This window comes from Oncorhynchus mykiss, chromosome 10 (assembly GCF_057628025.1).
Source record: "Oncorhynchus mykiss isolate SJ-2025 chromosome 10, ASM5762802v1, whole genome shotgun sequence".
In the NCBI taxonomy this organism is placed as follows: domain Eukaryota; kingdom Metazoa; phylum Chordata; class Actinopteri; order Salmoniformes; family Salmonidae; genus Oncorhynchus; species Oncorhynchus mykiss.
Genome location: NC_143031.1, coordinates 64,419,973 through 64,439,121, shown reverse-complemented (window position 1 = coordinate 64,439,121; position 19,149 = coordinate 64,419,973). Strand labels below are relative to the sequence as shown.

At 44.3% G+C, this 19,149-nt stretch overlaps 1 protein-coding gene across 2 annotated transcripts in view; it reads left to right on the top strand.

Moving 5' to 3' along the window:
• The window catches only part of LOC110534632 (uncharacterized), a 33,889-nt gene extending 15,198 nt beyond the window's left edge, over nucleotides 1–18,691 (top strand). Inside the window, exons 1-6 of one of the 2 annotated variants that reach the window (XM_021619553.3) lie at nucleotides 4,386–5,160; nucleotides 5,422–5,546; nucleotides 5,728–5,820; nucleotides 7,477–7,641; nucleotides 15,366–15,477; nucleotides 17,300–18,691. In XM_021619553.3, the coding sequence (XP_021475228.3) occupies nucleotides 4,884–5,160; nucleotides 5,422–5,546; nucleotides 5,728–5,820; nucleotides 7,477–7,641; nucleotides 15,366–15,477; nucleotides 17,300–18,255 (1,728 nt within the window). In that variant the 5' untranslated portion in view covers nucleotides 4,386–4,883 and the 3' untranslated portion in view covers nucleotides 18,256–18,691. Of the gene's footprint in view, nucleotides 5,161–5,421; nucleotides 5,547–5,727; nucleotides 5,821–6,050; nucleotides 7,642–15,365; nucleotides 15,478–17,299 lie in introns of those variants that run through there. The other variant, XM_090187506.1, reaches the window with a different exon arrangement.
• Nucleotides 18,692–19,149: the final 458 nt, after the last annotated feature.

The following is a 19,149-nucleotide window of genomic DNA, read 5'->3' as shown; positions in this document are numbered from 1 at the left end:
TGTGTGTGCTTTCTCCACCATTCAAACAATCCTTTGCCGCAATCTTCCATCACGTTCTCTTGCGGACACTTCCAGGGAGGTTGGCTACAGCGGCATGGGCCTTAAACTTATTGATAACGTTACGTACGGTGGAAACAGGAACTCTGGAGATGGACTTGTAGCCTTGATTGTCCATGCTTTGCTACAATCTTGTGTCTGACCTCTTCAGATAATTCTCTGGTTTTCTTTATTTTCTCCATGCTCATTGCAGTACACTCAGTGACAAACAAACAGGAGAATGAGTCCTTTTCTCTATTCAAACTTCTTCTTCTACTATGGTATAATGGCGTTCGCAACATTTAGATGTGCATTCCGCCACCTACTGTGCGGGTAGATAATAAGGATCCCAAAAAGGAAAACGTTTCAGTAAAAATAAATAAAATATCATACAAACTACCCCAAAATAAATTAACTACACAAAATCAACCTGCTTTTCTGTAAAAACCTCATTCTAATCAGGTCCAACACAGGCTCAGAAGCCTCCTGTGAGGACAGGACTATAGTCCTTGGAGCCCCAAGTCTTTGAGCCTCAAAAACGTATCTGGCTGCAGATATGATGTCCAGCTTCTTGGACATCTTAGACACTTGTGCTGTACAATTAATCTTCACAATGAGTGTATCCAGATCACCTGATTGACTTAAAACACTATCAACTGGTCGCACTGAATCCACCACCATATCGCCAACACTGTTGCCTCTTGCCCCTATGACTCTCTTCACCGCCTCCACATAGGAGCTCCGCTGTGCAACCCTGATCCTTGACACCTGGACCTCCTTTACCCTAACAGGACACGCGAGGAAGTCTGGAGTAAGATGCCCACCACATTTGCAACATTTTCCATTCACAGATTCTTCAATATGATACTTCTCCCATCTGCAAACATTTGACACGTGACCATATCCTTTACGATTTCTACAATGATTGTGGACTACAGGAAAAGGAGAACCGAGCACGCCCCCATTCTCACCGACAGGGCTGTAGTGGAGCAGGTTGAGAGTTTCAAATTCCTTGGTGTCCACATCACCAACAAACTATCATGGTCCAAACACACCAAGACAGTCGTGAAAAGGGCACGTCAATGCCTATTTCCCCTCAGGAAACTGAAAAGATTTGGCATGGGGACTCAGATCCTCAAAAAGTTCTACAGCTGCACCATCGAGAGAATCCTGGTTGCATCACCGCCTGGTATGGCAACTCTTCGGCCTCCGACCGCAAGGCACTACATAAGGTAGTGCGAATGGCCCAGTACATCACTGGGGCCAAGCTTCCTGCCATACAGGACCTCCATACAGGCGGTGTCAGAGGAAGGCCCTAAAAATTGTCAAAGACTCCAGACACCCTAGTCATAGACTCTCTCTGCTACCACACGGCAAGCAAAGGCAGTCTTTAGGTGGTCCTCTGGAGCCACCAGCACTTGCCAATATCCTTCATCATTCCTAAGCACTCCAGGAGTTCATTCACGCGGGGCATGGGATACGCGTTGAACGTAGAGATTGCGTTTACACCCCTAAAGTCATTGCAGATTCTCATACTATGGTCAGGTTTGGGGACCAGGACTATGGGACTGGACAACTCACTCGTAGATAGCTTGATCACCCTCATCCTCAGCATCTCCCTTACCTCGTTCTTTGCGATGACTTGGCGGGCCTCAGGAATCCTGTAAGGCCGGATATGCACCTTCTTGCCGGGTTCAGTGTGAATATGATGAAACAGGACATCTGTTTGTCCTGGGAAGGGCGAGAATACCCTGCCGAATTGCATAATCAGCTTGTCTAGCTGTCTCGACTGCTCCGGAAGGAGAGTTCGGCCACAGTTCACCTGTAGCAGGGCCTTCTCTTTTTCCTTGTTCTCCACGACCATCAAAGCCAAACCCTTCTCTCTCCCATTGTACTTCTTCAGCAGGTTGATACCCCTTTACTTATTCCACATTTTGTTGTTACAGCCTGAATTCAAAAAGGATTAAATATATTTGTTTATTTACCCATCTACAGACAATACCCCATAATGACAATGTGAAAACATGTTTTTTTAGAAATTTGTGCGCAAATATCTCAAGTATTTACACCCCTGAGTCAATACTTTGTATAAGCACTGTTGGCAGTGATTAAAGCTGTGAGTCTTTCTGGGTAAGTCTGTAAGAGCTTTCCACACCTGGATTATGCAACATTTGCCCATTATTCTTTTCAAAATTCTTTAAGCTCTGTCAAATTGGTTGCTGATCATTTTCAGGTCTTGCCATAGATTAGTAAAAACCTGTTCTTGCTTGTCATTATGGGGTATTATGTGTAGATTGATGAGTTGAAAAATACTATTTAATCAATTTTAGAATAAGGCTGTAACATAACAACATGTGGAAAAAGGAGTCTGAATACTTTCTGAATGCACTGTATATGGTTGGTATTTACAGTTTTTTTATTTTCTGCCCAGCCCAAACACCACGTTCAACTATTCATGGTCTACAATTTAGACCACAATTAGTTGAACGAAGTGTTAGTGAAAGGCTGGAACAAAACATGTAAACTCCTGTCATATGTACAAAAAACCTGGGTTCGATCCCAGGCTGTGACCTGGAGTCCCATAGGGCGGCAGACAATTGTCCGGTTTAGGGAAGGGTTTGGCCAGGTGCTCTAGTGACTCCTTGTGGCGGGCCGGGCGCCTGCAGGCTGACTACGGTCGTCAGTTGAACAGTGTTTCCTCCGACACATTGGTGTAGCTGGCTTCCGGGTTAAGCAAGCGGGTGTTAAGAAGCATGGCTTGGCAAGTTATGTTTAGAGGACGCATGACTCGACCTTTGCCTCTCCCGAGTCTGTTGGGGAGTTGCAGCAATTAGACAAGATCGTAATTGGGGAGAAAAAGGGGGTAAGAAAATGCATAATAATTAAGGGCTGTGTTTTGTGTAGGTTTAACATGGCATTCATTACGTATTGATAACTGTGTACAGTGCCTTCGGAAAGTATTCAGACCCATTGTCTTTTTCCACATTTTGTTATGTTACAGCCTTATTCTAGAAACCAAGATTGAACTCTTTGGCCTGAATGCCAAGCGTCACATCTGGAGGAAACCTGGCACCATCCCTACAGTGAAGCATTGTGGTGGTGGCAGCATCATGCTGTGGGGATGTTTTTCAGTAGCAGGGACTGGGAAACTAGTCAGGATCGAGGCAAAGATGAACGGAGCAACGTACAGAGAGATACTTGATGAAAACCTGCTCCAGAGCGCTCAGGATCTCAAACTGGTTCAAAGGTTCACCCTCCAACAGGACGACGACCCGAAGCACACAGCCAAGACAACGCAGGAGTGGCTTCGGTACAAGTCTCTGAATGTCATTGAGTGGCCCAGCCAGAGCCTGGGCTTGAACACTATCAAACATCTCTGAAGAGACCTGAAAATAGCTTTGAAGGAAGGCTCGTCATCCAACCTGACAGAGCTTGAGAGGATCTGCAGAGAAGAATGGGAGAAACTCCCCAAATACAGGTGTGCCAAGGTTGTAGCATCATACCCAAGAAGACTCGAGGCTGTAATCACTGCCAAAGGTGCTTCAGCAAAGTACTGAATAAAGGGTCTGAATATTTATGTAAATATGATATCAGTTTATTTTGTTTTATAAATAGCAATATTTTCACTATTTTGTTGTTGCTTTGTCGTTATGGGGTATTGTCTGTAGATTGATGAGGGAAAAATAATTATCAATTTTAGAATAAGGCTGTAACCTAACAAAATGTGGGAAAAGTAACTTTTATCAATATATTCGCCTGTATTTAACCCCAACAAATGAAATGCTAATCGGCTGCTAATGTGGCTATCGTAAAAAACTACAAATGTCATGATGATCTGGACGAGACTGTAGAATCAAGGCAAACTCTGCATTAACTATCCAATGTTAGCTAAATGTAATTATGAATAAATTGGCTACATTTCTTAATTGACCTACAACGGTGCCAGCTAGATATGACGTTCAGGAGCTTGCAGGGATTTGTAGTCTTGCATGATGTCTACTTTGATGCCAATTAGTATTTCCAATCTGACAGTAAATAGAGCTGAATATTGAACAAATTCACCTTGTCTGAGAGAATTACATAGTTATCAAAACGTAACACCAGGGTAAAGCTACACAAAACACAGCCCTTAATTTAAGTGTTTCTAAAATCCCCTATTGTAAAAATGAATGGTGGAAAAACTATTGGAACCATTTCCGTGTTTGACCGCTAGGTTTTAGGGATATTATGACACCGCCACCACAGATAGAACAATTAGCCAGATATTTCACCAGATGTATACATTTGAAGCATCCGGTTGGAATTTCCACTCACGACCAAATATGGTGATGAGAGGAAGCCCGGTGGCCAGAAGTGGGAGTAGATGGATGGATTTTCTTGCAAATTTTCTCATCTATTATACATTTGATCTCCATACAGTTTTCTGTTTCCAAAACTAGAATTTGTAACAAACAGAGTGGATTGCGTTTTGTTTTTTCTCTTTGCCAAAGTTTTAAAAAACAATTGCGTTGTTTAGAATGAGTTATTGCACGAGCGCACTTCAGACTAGGCATTCCCTAACGGAAACCACGTGTAATCGACTCAAACTCCAGTCCAATTGGTGGCGGTAATGCACCTTTTTGGTTGCCAACCGCCATTTAAAAACCAGATAAGTATTGACGTAAACATGACCAAGAACAATTTTCTCGTTAGGGTTTTTATTTAGACATTAACACAATGGAACTCAAACTATTATTAATTTAACTGCTCAGCATCACATACTTATGCCTCTTTAAATCGCGTTGGAGGCAGGACTTGGTTGATATATGTTATCTCTGTAACGCTAGCTTGCTAGTCGTTAGCAAACAATGGCCATGGTTTTTCACACTCAAATAGCCTCCATCATGGAGGTGCTAGCGAATGCAGCCGTGGCAGAGGTCTGTAAACTCGTGGATGACGACTATGCAGTGTTTCGTGTGGAAATAACTCAAAGCCAGAAAGAAAACAGGGTATTGCGGAGGAAACTACAGCTACTGGAGCTGAAGGTGTCACGGGAGCGCGCCGAGAAGACAACGCGAGAGCGCGCACACTCCAGTCGTCCCAGTAGTGTCAAGATCCTCGACCGATACAGAGGAATGGAAAGAGGTACATTTTGCAGAAGGCTGAGGCAGCGGGGCCCCCCTCTGTACATGTGTAACTAGATGTGTTAACCAGAATTGAGTCTTGGACAGTTTTTGGATCGTATGCAATAATTCCCCAGATTACTTAGCTATATTGCACAAAGACACAATTTTACATCCTGGCCAATTCTAGACTGTCAAAACTGTCAATATTGTACAATATAGCGTTCAGCATTGACCGTACCTAACCTAACCACCTATTTTCCCCAATAACTCTCGTGTGAAGGACATCTCACTGGAGGCCACAGGAGCTTTGTGAAGCCAGTGGGACACAATACATGGAGAGATGACCAACCTATCACTGTTGATGAGGGGAGTGGAACCTCAACCCAAAATGTTATTGTGATAGAGGTTTGTGTAACAGTACATCAAATGTGGCCAGTTTATTTCAGAAAGGCTCCCCTCAGCTATTCACTTGCTTAGATAGACATCCTCATTTATCTGCCATAGGGGAACTTGTGAGACTTCCCTACGACATTGTTATCCAATTCTACTCATGTATCGGTAATAACCTCCCTTCTTCTTGTGTCAGGATCCAGACGCAGAGGCTGCAAGTCCTGGAGGATCGTCCCTGGTCAAGCAGGAGAGGACTGTAGAAGAGGATCCACGACACAGCATCACGGAGGTCAGTGGCACGCCGAACGCCATCCTAATGTCAGAGACATTTAACTGTAATGAACAGGATCTGACCACAGATCAGACCCAGAGGGGCTGGGCAGACTGGGCTGTCTTCCTGCTCCCGGCTCAGAGTATTTACCGGTATTTCACCAGAGCCAAAGGGCTGTTAATTATTGTGTAGATGGTGATGCGTTACACACTGGAGGTGATGATCTGTCTTGTTCTTACGCTACACAGATGGACCTGGCAACATATCCTTGGGTTTAGAGACACAGATTGATCTGTCTAGAGAAGACTGGAACCAGTACAGTGGTAGTGTATACTTTGAAGGGTGCCTAGATAAGAAAGGTGAAGTTATAGTGGTAGATAAAGTGACTGAGAAAGTGGAGGGTGACATTCCTTTCACATGGAATGCAGATATTCACCTAGGAGACAGACACTCACAGGACAGACTTCTTAGATTACATGAAAAGCTTAGAGACCAATCCAAATGTCGAGTCCCATTTCCCGTTCAGGGATCGCAACCCAGTGTCCACGTCAATGGGGCCTTCCAATTCACACGGCCTTTTCGATCAGGTATTGAACTCAAATGACAGGGCTAGAGCCAGATTCAGGGAGGGGGAGCCACATCGTTCTTCTGCATGTTCTGTAACAAAGGCTTTAGCTGCCTCCAGAAGGTGGTTCCATCAGTAGTTCCACACGGGATAAATCCTTCAGTAGTACCCAGTGTCACATGCACTTCGCCCAGGCTGGCAACCTGAAGAGGCACCAGAGGGTCCACACGGGCAAAATCCTACAGCGGCCCCCATTGTGAGAAGAGGTTCTCCCACCAGCACCATCTGAAGATCCACCTGAAGGTCCACACGGGAGAGAGGCCGTTCGCCTGTACACACTGTGGGAAGAGGTTCTCAGAGAGGAGCTACCTCAGGATACACCAGGAGAAAAACCATTCCACTCGATTAGTTTCTTATGTTTAGAATGAACCATTAAAGACAAATATACATTTTTATTGTTGTCAGCAGAAAATATCCACAGATACACTTGGAATAACAAGAGTAACAGATTTCAGTGTTCAATATTCCTGGGTATAATATTGCTTCCAGGCACTGTGTGATATATAAGGCATATATAACCCTAAAGTATGTTATAAATTGTTTGTACTATGTAGGATATATGATGTTCACAAATGCATATTTAATTACTTTATTTCAAGTACTTACATTTTTCTTCAAGACACTTTTAATGAGAAAATTAATGCAGTTTATCAAGTTCATGCTGATTTTTATGGTGTATTTTTATTATTATGTAATTTAAAACTTTATGTTTAAAAGAAAACACAAAATGGGACTTTTTATTCTAAACTTTCATTGAGACTTTCTTTAGTACACATCACATCCGATCTCACCCTATTCTGCATACACCCAACAGCGCTTTATAACCATTATAGACTTATTAAATATACCTACAAAAACCCACACATGAACAAACACCTACGGTACATGTCAGAATAGTTTAGTTGGGTTTGTTAGGCTTTTGACTCATATTTGCCAACACCATCATATTTATGTCCACCATGATGAATTTAACAACAATTACATAATTCTTTAACTACAGTATAGGACGTACCTGAGGGAGTGTAATCTGTATCAGCTGTCTCTTCCAGGAGGCGGAGGGCCCAGAGGGGCTGCTAGTGAAGGAGGAGGGGTGTGAGGAGGGTCTGGGGAACACCGAGGGGATCATGGTCATAGATGACAACCAGACTACACCTCTTTCTGAACCCGCAGAGGAACAAGCTGAGCAGCACAGGACCACACACCGTCTCACTGAGGTGAGTCCACTGTGAACTACTGTCTGTTTGGCATTAGGTCAGGGCCCGTATCCACAAAGCCTCTCAGAGTAGGAGTGCTGACCAGGTGGGGGCCTGATCCTAGATCAGTACTCTTACTCTTAGAAGTCTTGTGAGTAGAAAATTGGTCGTAAGTGCTGGGACTAGAGACATTTTACTCCTACTCTTAGGGTTTAAAAAAAAGCTATGCAGGAAGCCTCTTTAGTCATGAGTCCCACCTACTTGACAGATACTTTTGGTCATGTAGTGTAAGTGGCCACCTGATCGTCAAACATCTCGAGTTGAGAACAAGTTTTCATTTGCAACTGCGACCTGGCCAAGATAAAGCATAGCAGTTTGACACACAACAACACAGAGTTACACATGGAATAAACAAAACATACAGTCAATAATACAGTGGAAAAAAAAAAAAAAAAAAGTCTATATACTGTGAGTGCAAATGAGGTAAGATAAGGGAGTTAAGGCAATAAATAGGCCATGGTGGCGAAGTAATTACAATATAGCAATTAAACACTGGAATGATAGATGTGCAAGTAGAATTACTGGGGTGCAAAGGAGCAAGATAAATAAATAAATACAGTATGGGGATGAGGTAGTTGGATGGGCTGTTTACAGATGGGCTATGTACAGGTGCCATGATCTGTGAGCTGCTCTGACAGCTGGTGCTTAAAGCTAGTGAGGGAGATATGAGTCTCCAGCTTTAGTGCTTTTTGCAGTTTGTTCCAGTCATTGGCAGCAGAGAACTGGAAGGAGAGGCGGCCAAAGGAGGAATTGGCTTTGGTGGGTGACCAGTGAGATATACCTGCTGGAGTGCGTGCTACGGATGGGTGCTGCTATGGTGACCAGTGAGCTGAGATAAGGCGGGGCTTTACCTAGCAGAGACTTGTAGATGAACTGGAGCCAGTGGGTTTGGCGACGAGTATGAAGCGAGCGCCAGCCAACGAGAGCATACAGGTCGCAGTGGTGGGTAGTATATGGGGCTTTGGTGACAAAACGGATGGCTCTGTGATAGACTATCCAATTTGTTGAGTAGAGTGTTGGAGGCTATTTTGTAAATGAAATCGCCAAAGTCGAGGATTGGTAGGATGGTCACGAGGGTATGTTTGGCAGCATGAGTGAAGGATACTTTGTTGCGAAATAGGAAGCCGATTCTAGATTTAATTTTGGATTGGAGATGCTTTATGTGAGTCTGGAAGGAGAGTTTACAGTCTAACCAGGCACCTAGTTATTCGTAGTTATCCACATATTCTAAGTCGGAGCCGTCCAGAGTAGTGATGCTGGACGGGCGGGCAGGTGCGGGCAGTGATCGGTTGAAGAGCATGCATTTAGTTTTACTTGCATTCAAGAGCAGTTGGAGGCCACAGAAGGAGAGTTGTATGGCATTCAAGCTCGTCTGGAGGTTAGTTAACACAGTGTCCAAAGAAGGGCCAGAAGTATACAAAATGGTGTCGTCTGCATAGAGGTGGATCAGAGAATCACCAGCAGCAAGAGCGACATCATTGATGTATACAAAAAAGAGAGTCGGCCTGAGAATTGAACCCTGTGGCACCCCCATAGAGACTGCCAGAGGTCCGGACAACAGGCCCTCCGATTTCACACACTGAGAAGTAGTTGGTGAACCAGGCGAGGCAATCATTTGTGAAACCAAGGCTGTTGAGTCTGTTAATAAGAATGTGGTGATTGGCAGAGTCTAAAGCCTTGGCCAGGTCGATGAATACGACTGCACAGTAATGTCTCTTATCGATGGCGGTTATGATATCATTTAGGACCTTGAGTGTGGCTGAGGTGCACCCATGACCAGCTCTGAAACCAGATTGCATAGCGAAGATGGGATTCGAAATGGTTGGTAATCTGTTTGTTAACTTGGCTTTTGAAGACCTTAGAAAGGCAGGGTAGGATAGATATAGGTCTGTAGCAGTTTGTGTCTAGGGTGTCTCCCCCTTTGAAGAGGGGGATGGATGACTGTGGCAGCTTTACAATCTTTGGGAATCTCAGATGATACGAAAGAGGGTTTGATAGGGGTTGCAACAGTTTTCGCAGATCATTTTAGAAAGAGAGGTTCTAGATTGTTTAGCCAGGCTGATTTGCAGGGGTCCAGATTTTGCAGCTCTTTCAGAACATCAGCTTTCTGGATTTGGGTGAAGGAGAAATGGGGGAGGCTTGGGCGAGTTGCTGTGGGGGGTGCAGGGCTGTTGACCGGGGTAGAGGTAGACAGATGGAAAGCATGGCCAGCTGGATTTATTGGTGGTGACTGTGTTTCCTAGCCTCAGTGCAGTGGGCAGCTGGGAGGAGGTGCTCTAATTCTCCATGGACTTTACAGTGTCCCAGAACTTCTTTGAGTTTGTGCTACAGGATGCAAATTTCTGATTGAAAAAGCTAGGCTTAGCTTTCCTAACTGCCTGTGTATTTAGGGGGCTATTCGATGCTAATGCAGAATGCCACAGGATGTTTTTGTGCTGGTCAAGGGCAGTCAGGTCTGGAGAGAACCATGGGCTATATCTGTTCCTGGTGCAAATTTTTTTGAAAGGGGCATGCTTATTTAAGATGGTGAGGAAGGCATATTTAAAGACTGACCAGGCATCCTCTACTGACGGGATGAGGTCAATATCCTTCCAGGATACCCGGGCCAGGTCGATTAGAAAAGCCTGCTCGCTGAAGTGTTTTAGGGAGCGATGATGAGGGGTGGTCGTTTGACCGTGGACCCATTACAGATGCAGACAATGAAGCAGTGATCGCTGAGATCTTGGTTGAAAACAGCAGAGGTGTATTTGGACGGCAAGTTGGTCAGGATGATATCTATGAGGGTGCCCTTGTTTATGGATTTGGTGTTGTACCTGGTTGGTCCATTGATCATTTGTGTGAGATTGAGGGCATCAAGCTTAGATTGTAGGATGGCCGGGGTGTTAAGCTAACAGTCCGATGTGCTCTGGACAGCTAACAGGCCGCGGCTAGCAGGCTAACGGCGGAGCCAATTGAGAAACCCCCCTCGGGCAAATCACGTCGGTGGTGCAGTCGTGATGGGTCGGCGGGGGTCCTTTGCCAGTTGGTAAAATAACTATTGTAGCCCAGGGAGTGGCTGATTGGCCTCTTTGGCTAGCCGAGAGATGGGCCTGGCAGGGCTAGCTCCAGGCCAATTGGTTCTTGCTTCGGGACAGGGACGTTAGCCAAGAGTGTCCACTCGCCTAGCAGCTAGCTAGCTAGCTGTGATGATCCATGTGAAGAAAGGTTCAGAGCTTGCGGTAGGTATCCGGAGATATGGAGAAAAATAAGTCCGATTTGCTCTGATTTGAGTCGTGCTGTGCAGACTGGCGAAAGTTGTTAGAGGTGCTAGAGGTAGCTGATGACCGCTAGCAGTGGCTAGCTGACTACTAGCTAGTTAGCTGACTACTAGCTAGTTAGCTGGCTTGCTTCTGTTGGGGTTCTGGTTCAGAAGACTTCTGATACTTCCGGTTTAGACGACTTCCGGTTCAGAAGAATTCATCCCAAAGGTGTTCGCTGGGGTTGAAGTCAGGGCTCTGTGCAGGCCAGTCAAGTTCTTCCACACCGATTTTGGCAAACCATTTCTGTATGGACCTCGTTTTGTGCACCGGGGAATTGTCGGGCTGAAACAGGAAAGGGCCTTCCCTAAATTTTTGTCACAAAGTTGGAAGCACAGAATCGTCTAGATTCTTTCTATGCTATAGCGTTAAGATTTCCCTTCACTGGAACTGAGAGGCTTTGTCCAAACCATGAAAATCAGCCCCACACCATCATTCCTCCTCCACCAAACTTTACAATTGGCACTCTGCATTTGGGCAGGTAGCCTTCTCCTGGCATCCATCGGACTGCCAGATGGTGAAGCATGATTCACTGCTCCAGAGCCCAATGGCGGCGAGATATACACCACTCCAGCAGACGCTTGGCATTGCGCATGGTGATCTTAGACTTGTGTGTGGCTGCTCGGCCATGGAAACCCATTTCATGAAGCTCCAGACGAACAGTTGTTGTGCTAACGTTGCTTCCAGAGGATGTTTTGAACTCTGCAGTGAGTGTTGCAACTGAGGACAGACTACTTTTACGCGCTACACGCTTCAAGCACTCGGCGGCCCGTTCTCTGAGCTTGTGTGGCCTACCGCCTACAGCACTTACAGTTGACCAGGGCAGAAATTTGATGAACTGACTTGTTAGAAAGTTGGCATCCTATGACGGTGCTCAGTTGAAAGTCACTGAGCTCTTCAGTAAGGCCATACTACTGCCAATTTTCCTATGGAGATTGCATGGCTGTGTGCTCGATTTTATACACCTGTCAGCAACAGGTGTGGCTGATATAGCCAAATCCATTCATTTGAAGGGGTACCACTTTATTTTGTGTATATATACACCGTGCATTCAGAAAGTATTAAGATCCCTTGACTTTTTCCAAATTTTGTTAAGTTACAGCCTTAAAAATAAATAAATGCTCATCAATCTACACACAATTCTTTACTCAGACCCTTTACTTAGTACTTTGTTGAAGCACCTTCGGCAGCGATTACAGCCTTTAGTCTTCTTGGGTCTGACTCAACAAGCTTTGCACATCTGTATCTCCCATTCTTCTCTGCAGATCCTCTCAAGCTCTGTCAGGTTGGATGGGGAGCGTTGCTGCACAACTATTTTCAGGTCTCTCCAAAGATGTTCATTCGGGTTCAAGTGTGGGCTCTGGTTGGGTCACTCAATGACATTCAGAGATTTGTCCCCTAGCCACTCCTGCGTTTTCTTGGCTTTTTGCTTAGGGTCGTTGTCCTTTTGGAAGATGAACCTTTGCCCCAGTTTGAGGTCCTGAGCTCTCTGGAGCACGTTTTCATCAAGGATCTTTCTGTACTTTGCTCTGTTCATCTTTCCCTCGATCCTGACGAGTCTCCTGCCGCTGAAAAACATCCCCACAGCATGATGCTGCCACCACCATGCTTCACTGTAGGGATGGTGCCAGGTTTCCTCCAGATGTGACGCTTGGCATTCAGGCCAAAGAGTTCAATCTTTCTTTCCTCAGACCAGAGAATCTTGTTTCTCATGGTCTGAGAGTCTTTAGATGCCTTTTGGCAAACTCCAAGCGGGCTGTCATGTGCCTTTTTTTACTGAGAAGTGGCTTCAGTCTGGCCACTCTACCATAAAGACCTGCTTGGTGGAGTGCTGCAGAGATGTTTGTCCTTCTGGAAGGTTCTCCCATCTCCACAGAGGAACTCTGGAGCTCCTTCCCTAGATCTGTGCCGCGACACAATCCTGTCTCGAAGCTCTACGGACAATTCCTTCGACCTCATGGCTTGATTTTTTGCTCTGACATGCACTGTGAACTGGTGGGACATTATATAGACAGGTGTGTGCCTTTTCAAAATCATGTCCAATCAATTGAATTTACAACAGGTGGATTCCAAGTTGTAGAAACATCTCAAGGATGAACAATGTAAACAGGATGCAGCTGAGCTCAATTTCAAGTCTCATAGCAAAAGATCTGAATACTTATGTAAATAAGGTATTTCTGTTTTGTTTTTTTAAACAATTTTTTAAAATTTTTTCTAAAAACCTGTTTTACTTTTTCCATTTTAAAATAAGGCCGTAACAAAATGTGGGAAAATTCAGGGGGTCTGAATACTTTCCGAAGGCACTGTAGTGTATTAAGGACACCTTTTGAGCTGTCCTAACCAGTTAAGAGGTACCAGCCGGTGCCTTGATAATAGAAAAATGCGGAGTCAGTGGTTCCTGCGCCACATGCAATTGCTTTGGAGTTGTTGAAAAAATGTTTATTGATATGAATGTAACTTTACATCAAACGTTGCAATGGTAAAATGTTTTATAACTTTCACTTGACACGATAACTTTGCCTTCTCTTAATTTTTTCCTAATGTTGGAATGCATAATCTTTTAAGAAATGTTGATATTTTTTATAATGCGATAGGCATATTGCACTGAATCATACAGTATGGTTGTTAAAAGTAGAAGTTGGATAGCTGTTATATCAACACACGCGTACTCCCGTTCAACAATTCTCTAAATTACTTCTGGCACGGTAGGCTAGGCATCCACTCGATAATGTTGCATAAAACGTTTGAAAGGTCTATCAATAATCATCAAACCGTAGGCCCTAGATGCTGTCAATTGCTTATTAATCAATTGCCCAACTCATAACTTGAAATAACACGATGTATGTTAATTGAATAATCAAAAGAAAATGTGTATTATTTATTAGCCTAGTGGTTATAAGTATTTAGGCATATCATGTGACTTAGGCCTCATGTAAAATCATTGTCAGAAGCGCAAAAGATAGCATGTAGATCTGTTCTGAACAAAAATATAAACACAGCATGTAAATTGTTTGTCCCGTTTCATGAGCTAAAATTAAAGATCCCAGATATTTTCCATATGCACAAAAAACATTTTTTCTCTCAAATGTTGGGCACAAATTAGTTTACATCCCTGTTAGTGAGCATTTCTCCTTTGCCAAGATAATCCATCCACCTGAAAGGTGTGGCATATCAAGAAGCTCATTACAAGCTCATTACACAGGTGCACCTTGTGCTGGGGACAATAAAACGGTCCTATCTCTAAAATGTGCAGCATTGTCAAACAACACAATGCAACAGATGTCTAAAGTTTTGATAGAGTGTGCAATTGGCATGCTGACTGCAAGAATGTCCACCAGAGCTGTTGCCAGAGAACTGAATGTGAATTTCTCTACCATAACTCGCCTCAAACGTCTTTTTAGAGAATTTGGCAGTACGTCCAACCGGCGTCACAACCACAGACGATGTGTATGGCGTCATGTGGGTGAGCTGTTTGCTGATTTCAACGTTGTGAACAGAGTGCCCCGTGGTGGGGTTATGGTATGGGCAGGCATAAGCTATGGACAAAATGAATGCACAGAGATACAGTGACGAGATGCTGAGGCTTATTGTCGTGCCATTTATCCTCCACCATCACCTTATGTTTCAGCATGATAATGCACAGCCCCATGTCGCAAGTATCTGTACACAATTCTTGGAAGCTGAAAATGTCCCTGTTTTTCCATGGCTTGCATACTCCCATTGAGCATGTTTGGAATGCTCTGGATCGACGCATACAACAGGGTGTTTCAGTTCCCGACAAAATCCAGCAACTTCACAAAGCCATTGAAGAGTGGGACAACATTCCACAGGCTACACTCAACAGCCTGATCAACTCTGATGTGTAATTTAAAAAAAAATGTTGCATATTGCGTATGTTTTTGTTCAGCGTAGATTATTTTTTGGTTGATCATATAGAAATATCAAAACATTCTTTGAACTCCAAAACAATTGCATGGGGTACAGGCGCCTCTGCCTTTTCTTATTATCAAGACACTTGCTGGTAACTCTTAATCGGTTAGGACAACTCATGAGGGGTCCTAAATATCTGTCGACTAGAAGAGGCTTCACGCATAGCTTTTATTTTTACCTATAAGAGTAGGAGTAAAATGTCTCTATTCTCAGTACTTACGGCCACATTTGTAGTCTAAGACGCTTTGTGAATACAAGCCCTGATCTTGATTAATTTTGTCTTAAGTGTGGGACCATGCCTTTGAATTAGCAAACCAATAAAGAATGTCAAGTGATCAAATCAACTAACATTTGCATAGTACTCATAGCAATCACTCGTCTGATCAGAAGATGCTCCATAGCAGGGTGCTCATATCAGATTTCTTGATCCAACATCCTCTCACTCTATATCTCTTACAGTCAGTAGACATGGAGGATGGACAGCCTGATCTGCTGCTGGTCAAAGAGGAGACGATAGAGGATGGACCAGAGAGCATTGATCTGCTGAGTGGACTAAAGATGGGGGAGCAAAGTAAGAGATAAATACACTGCTCAAAAAAATTAAGGGAACACTAAAATAACACATCCTAGATCTGAATGAATTAAATATTCTTAAATACTTTTTTCTTTACATAGTTGAATGTGTTGACAACAAAATCACACAAAAATGATCAATGGAAATCAAATTTATCAACCCATGGAGGTCTGGGTTTGGAGTCACACTCAAAATTAAAGTGGAAAACCACACTACAGGCTGATCCAACTTTGATGTAATGTCCTTAAAACAAGTCAAAATGAGGCTCAGTAGTGTGTGTGGCCTCCACGTGCCTGTATGACCTCCCTACAACGCCTGGGCATGCTCCTGATGAGGTGGCGGATGGTCTCCTGAGGGATCTCCTCCCAGAACTGGACTAAAGCATCCGCCAACTCCTGGACAATCTGTGGTGCAACGTGGCGTTGGTGGATGGAGCGAGACATGATGTCCCAGATGTGCTCAATTGGATTCAGGTCTGGGTAACGGGCGGGCCAGTCCATAACATCAATGCCTTCCTCTTGCAGGAACTGCTGACACACTCCAGCCACATGTGGTCTAGCATTTTCTTGCATTAGGAGGAACCCAGGGCCAACCGCACCAGCATATGGTCTCACAAGGGGTCTGAGGATCTCATCTCATTACCTAATGGCAGTCAGGCTACCTCTGGCGAGCACATGGAGGGCTGTGCGGCCCCCCAAAGAAATGCCACCCCACACCATGACTGACCCACCGCTAAACCGGTCATGCTGGAGGATGTTGCAGGCAGCAGAACGTTCTCCACGGCGTCTCCAGACTCTGTCACGTCTGTCACATGTGCTCAGTGTGAACCTGCTTTCATCTGTGAAGAGCACATGGCGCCAGTGGCGAATTTGCCAATCTTGGTTTTCTCTGGCAAATGCCAAACGTCCTGCACGGTGTTGGGCTGTAAGCACAACCCCCACCTATGGACGTCGGGCCCTCATACCACCCTCATGGAATCTGTTTCTGACCGTTTGAGCAGACACATGCACATTTGTGGCCTGCTGGAGGTCATTTTGCAGGGCTCTGGTAGTGCTCCTCCTGCTCCTCCTTGCACAAAGGCGGAGGTAGCGGTCCTGCTGCTGGGTTGTTGGCCTCCTCCTACGGCCTCCTCCACGTCTCCTGATGTACTGGCCTGTCTCCTGGTAGTGCCTCCATGCTCTGGACACTACGCTGACAGACACAGCAAACCTTCTTGCCACAGCTCGCATTGATGTGCCATCCTGGATGAGCTGCACTACCTGAGCCACTTGTGTGGGTTGTAGACTCCGTCTCATGCGACCACTAGAGTGAAAGCACCGCCAGCATTCAAAAGTGACCAAAACATCAGCCAGGAAGCATAGGAACTGAGAAGTGGTCTGTGGTCACCACCTGCAGAACCACTCTTTTATTGGGGGTGTCTTGCTAATTGCCTATAATTTCCACCTGTTGTCTATTCCATTTGCACAACAGCATGTGAAATTTATTGTCAATCAGTGTTGCTTCCTAAGTGGACAGTTTGATTTCACAGAAGTGTGATTGACTTGGAGTTACATTGTGTTGTTTAAGTGTTCCCTTTATTTTTTTGAGCAGTGTACATATAGCCTACATACTAATAGTAATAGATCTTCAGTGGGAATAGTGATGCACCTGGCTATTATTATTTATTTATTTTCTTAATTCATAAAATTAAATCAATACAACTTATGTTTAAATACAAAACACACATAATGTATGAACTTGACCAAGTTATTGAGTCAAATTCCCTATGTAGTTTTCTCTGCCATGTTTTTAAGATCTATTTTCTAACCTCTTCCTGCAGGTGCTTGGCTGGAGGCTAACAGGGGAGACTGGGTGGCCATCTTGGATTCCCAGACGGGTCCAGTCAATGGCCCGGGGGTTGACATCACTGAGCAGGCCAGGACCAGAGGCGACATAGTGGAGGTCAGTGGATGGGACAGCGTCTTCAACTCTGGGCTGCGGAAGAACAATGTTAACAAGAAACAGACTGTCGAACACAAAACAACAGCTGAACTTAGTCTCCATGACAACAGACTGGCTGAGACCAGGACGAGGCGTAGATTTGGTCTGCGTGGACGGGGAGATTTCGGTATGCGGCTGGAGAGAGAAGAGACTGACTCGACTAGCGATGCTCCGTCCTGCTCCTATAGTTGTGAGTCAGAGAGATCGATGGCACCTCAGGTTAACCCCCTAACAGGTGCTGCCTTCAGCCTGCCTTCTATAGGATCTATCAACTGGAACATGGACCCTGCGACAACACAGACACTCCCTGGCCTTCATCCTCCTCACACTCTCCTTATGTTAAATCAGACCTCAGACAATGCCCGTACCTCAACACTAAAGGGCTACACAAGCCCATTGACAATTGACAGTAGTAGAGATGGAATCAGTAAAGGTGGCGGCGCCAAAGAGAAGCGCTTCCCGTGTTCGTTCTGTGGGAAAGCCTTCCGTTTGCCCAAACAGGTGGAGATCCACCAGAGGATGCACACAGGGGAGAAACCATTCGGCTGCCACCTGTGCCGGGCCAGTTTTTCAGACTCGTCCAACTTGAAGAGGCACCAGAGGGTCCACACAGGGGAGAAACCCTACAGCTGCCCCCAGTGTGAGAAGAGGTTCTCCCGCCAGCACCATATGAAGATGCACCTGAAAGTCCACACGGGAGAGAGACCTTTCGCCTGTACACACTGTGGGAAGAGGTTCTCAGAGAGGAGCTATCTCAGGATACACCAGCAGAAAATGCACACGGCCCATGTATAGTGTAATGTAGTATATTTAATGTAGTGTTAGTCAGTTTGTAGTTAATTCTGTTGGTTTTGGATGTAGTAGGGAACTGGATGAGAACTGAAGAAATAATGAGTATGATGAGACAGAGAAGATCAGGGGTTATCAACAGGATGGGCGGCCCCCTAATCCTGCCTAATGAGTGGGCAGGCCTTGCCTATAGCATATCATAATTGCATCAATGATTTATATATCAATGGTCATAACAAACTCTGAACACCATTACATCAAAATGGATGTAGAGGACATGACAAATAAACTCAAAAGGTGGGAATATTTCCTGGTTGCTCAGGAGGTAAAGGAAAAGTGGAATAAATGTGACTAGTTATGGAAAATACTGGAGATCAAAAAGGAGGTAAGGAGCCAGCACTGCTTGTATATTATGTGTAATAAAGTATAAGCATACTAGAGAGTATGTTGTAATGGTTTTTTTTCATGCCTTAATTACAGCAAAGTCTAAAAACTGTCAAATTAATTTGTGAATGCAATTTCCGAAATGGAACGGTTTAGTTATTGTTTATGCTAATTATTCAAGACTTGCTTTATTTTATTTTAAAATTTAAAATACTAGATTGCATTTCACATCATGAATGACTTGTGTGATGACATGAATGAATGAATGATTGATTGATACAGTATCCTATAGAAGTATTGAAATATAGTCCTAAGTAAGTTACGGTATTAAGACTAAACAGGATGTGTTTTTAGGTCTTCAGCTCGATGGTGGTTATACAAGGTTGCTATACTAAACCTACTAATAATAATGACTTATTATTATTATAATAGTAATAATAAGGAGATCAAGAAAAATTAGACAATTTGGTACAGTGTCAACACTAAATAAATGATAAATAATACCAGAGGCTGTTC